Genomic DNA, 2,761 nt, shown 5'->3' with positions numbered 1-2,761 from the left:
TTTTTAGTAAAGACGGGATTTCACCATGTTGGCCAGGCTGGTCTCAAACTCCTGACCTCAGGTGAATTCACCAACCTCTATCTCCCAAAGTGTTACAATCACAGGCATAAGGCAGCACTCCAGGCAGAATAGTTATTTTTTAATAGTCTATATGTTTTTTGTTTTTCTATCCCAGATTTTTTGCGTTAATTTTGTTGTTGCTTTTTGTTGGGGGGGCAGAGCAGATACATGCCCTTGCCATGTCACCCACGCTGAGTACAGAGCAATCACAGCTCACTGCAACCTAGACTTTCTGAGATCAAGCAATCCTCCCACCTCAGCCTCCTGAGTAGCTGAGACTACAGGTGTGCACCACCACTCCCAGTTAATTTTTATTTTATTTTAAAAATTTTTGGGTAGAGTCAAGTTCTCACTATGGTGCCCAGGCTGCTTCACAAACTCCTGGGCTCAAGCAATACTCCCACCTCAGCCTTCTGAGTAGCTGGGACTGTAGGCATGCACCACCGCACCCAGTGGCTAATTTTGGGCTTTTTTGTAGATACAATGTATTAATCCTTCCTCACACTGCTAAGAAAGACATACCTGAGACTGGGTAATTTATAAAGGAAAGAGGTTTAATTGACTCACAGCTCAACATGGCTGGGGAGGCCTCAGGAAACTTACAATCAGGGCAGAAGGGGAAGGAAACACATCCTTGTTCACACAGCGGCAGCAGGGAGAAATGCCGAGCAAAAGTGGGGGAAAGCCCCTTATAAAACCATCAGATCATGTGAGAACTCACTATCATGAAAACAGCATGGGGGTAACCACACTTACGATTCAATTATCTCCCACCAGGTCCCTCCCATGACACGTGGGGATTATGCTACAATTCAAGATGAGATTTGGGTAGGGACACAGTCAAACCTTATCAGACGGGGTTTTGCCACGTTGCCCAGGCTTGTCTCAAACTCCTGGGCTCAAGTGATCCTCCTTCCTTGGCCTCCCAAAGTGTTGGGATTACAGGCATGAGCCACCATGCCTGGCCTGATTGGTTTTAATATAGATTGCATTAACATGTTTTTTATCGTGATGTCTGAGGTTTGTGTGTTCCCTTAAGTTGTGCACCTGAGGTGAGTGCCTCACTCCCCCTTACCCTAGTCTCAGCCCTGTTCTTGGGAAACTGGAGTGCAGGGAGGCCCTGCTTTTTCAGCCACAGCCACAGAGCTCCTGTGTTTCTCCCCAGGCCTCCCTGCAATACACCTCTGATGGCAATTGGTACCACACCTGCGGAGGGACCCTGATAAACAACAGCTGGGTCCTGACGGCCGCCCACTGCATCAGGTAACTACCACTCCCTGGGCGCTTGGCCTGCTCACCAGCCGGTGCTCATTTCTGAGCTGGGGGCTCAAATGGCCTGAACCACGCTACATAAAGGAATCTTGCAAATAACCACTAGCCTGGCTGAGACACAAGCTGTAGTCAATCAATGGTTCAATGTGTTGGCCCATCAATGTCAGCACACGGCATAGATGGTGTGTCCTGTGCCAGGTACTGAGGGAGGATGAGGAGAAGGGGAAGGCCTGATCTCTGCCCTCTTGGGGAAACCACATGTGGCCTCTGGATCTGGAATTGGGTTCCCTTGAACAACTTGACTTCTCAAAGCTTCAATACCATCACCTGCAGAAAACAATGGAGTAACAGAATTTAGTGTGAATTCAATGAGTTGATTTACTAAAGGGCCTGGCACTTAGTAAGTGCCCAGTGAAAGCTCATTCTGAATTATAGACTAATTATAAAGGCCCACGAGGTTCTGCAACATTGTTCACTTATCCTCTTCGTTGTCCGTGACTTCTGCTCATCACAGCTGGAACTCACCAGAGCTTCTGCTGGGTCCGTGTGACTCCCTATCAGGAGTGATCCCTTCTCCCATCTAATTTATAATAAGCTCTATGAGGTGATGGGGAAACTAATAGAGACTTACAGTCAGGAGTCCTGGCTTCTGGTTCTGGTTTCTCACTAACGATGGGACTCCGGGCCAGGTTACACCTCTCTGGGCTTCAGTTTCCCCATCTGAAAATGAAAGGTGGGAAAAATGTCCTTGAGAGCAACTGACTCCTGTTTTCTCTGTATTCATCTCATTCCCTCCATAATCCTACAGAGTCTGTGTTATTACAACATTGATTTTATATTATAGTTTAAAGTTAGTATAGTAACAATTATTATATGATCATAGTTCTTACGTTATATACTTTAGGCTCTATTATAACTAACTAATTGTCCCAGGGGAGGAAAGATCCCCCAAGCCCAAGCCCCACCTAGTGGCTCATGCAGCAGCCAGTTACTTGGGTCTATCCCAACACTGTCCAAAGCCAGGCCTCTGGAGGTGACTCTTTCCCTGGGCCCCCTTTCTCCCAGCGACTCCAGGACCTACCGCGTGGCGCTGGGACGGCACAACCTCTACACTGCAGAGTCCGGCTCGCTGACCGTCAGTGTCTCTAAGACTGTGGTGCATCCGGACTGGGACTCCAGCGATGCCTCCAAAGGGTTCGTTTCTGTCTGGGTGCACTTGGGGGTGAGGTTGTCAGGGAACACATGGGGGTCTCACAGAGGAAAGGGTCTCAACTCCACCACATGCCCTCTGCTTCTTCTTTAGGGAAGGGGAAGGAACTCTGGCCTCTTAGATGTGGAACCAGCTCCAAAGATGTCTGGGGTGGGGATGTGACCTGGGGAGGGAGAAGCAAAGACTGCCAGAGTGACCTGAGTTTGCTGCCAGTCAAGC

The 2,761-nt window shown here is 48.6% G+C and overlaps 1 protein-coding gene across 1 annotated transcript in view; it reads left to right on the top strand.

The window, feature by feature from the left end:
- CELA2B (chymotrypsin-like elastase family, member 2B) overlaps positions 1 to 2,761 on the top strand; it is a gene marked incomplete at its 5' end in the record, with an annotated part of 59,731 nt that overhangs the window by 3,783 nt on the left and 53,187 nt on the right. Inside the window, one exon of the mRNA XM_011993988.1 lies at positions 2,398 to 2,526. Within this exon, the coding sequence (XP_011849378.1) occupies positions 2,398 to 2,526 (129 nt within the window). The remainder of the gene's footprint in view (positions 1 to 2,397; positions 2,527 to 2,761) is intronic.

The sequence above is a fragment of the Mandrillus leucophaeus genome, unplaced genomic scaffold, assembly GCF_000951045.1.
Source record: "Mandrillus leucophaeus isolate KB7577 unplaced genomic scaffold, Mleu.le_1.0 Scaffold439, whole genome shotgun sequence".
Classification (NCBI taxonomy): Eukaryota; Metazoa; Chordata; class Mammalia; order Primates; family Cercopithecidae; genus Mandrillus; species Mandrillus leucophaeus.
The sequence above is the reverse complement of the archived record's forward strand: the minus strand, read 5'-3'. Positions and strand labels throughout refer to the sequence as shown.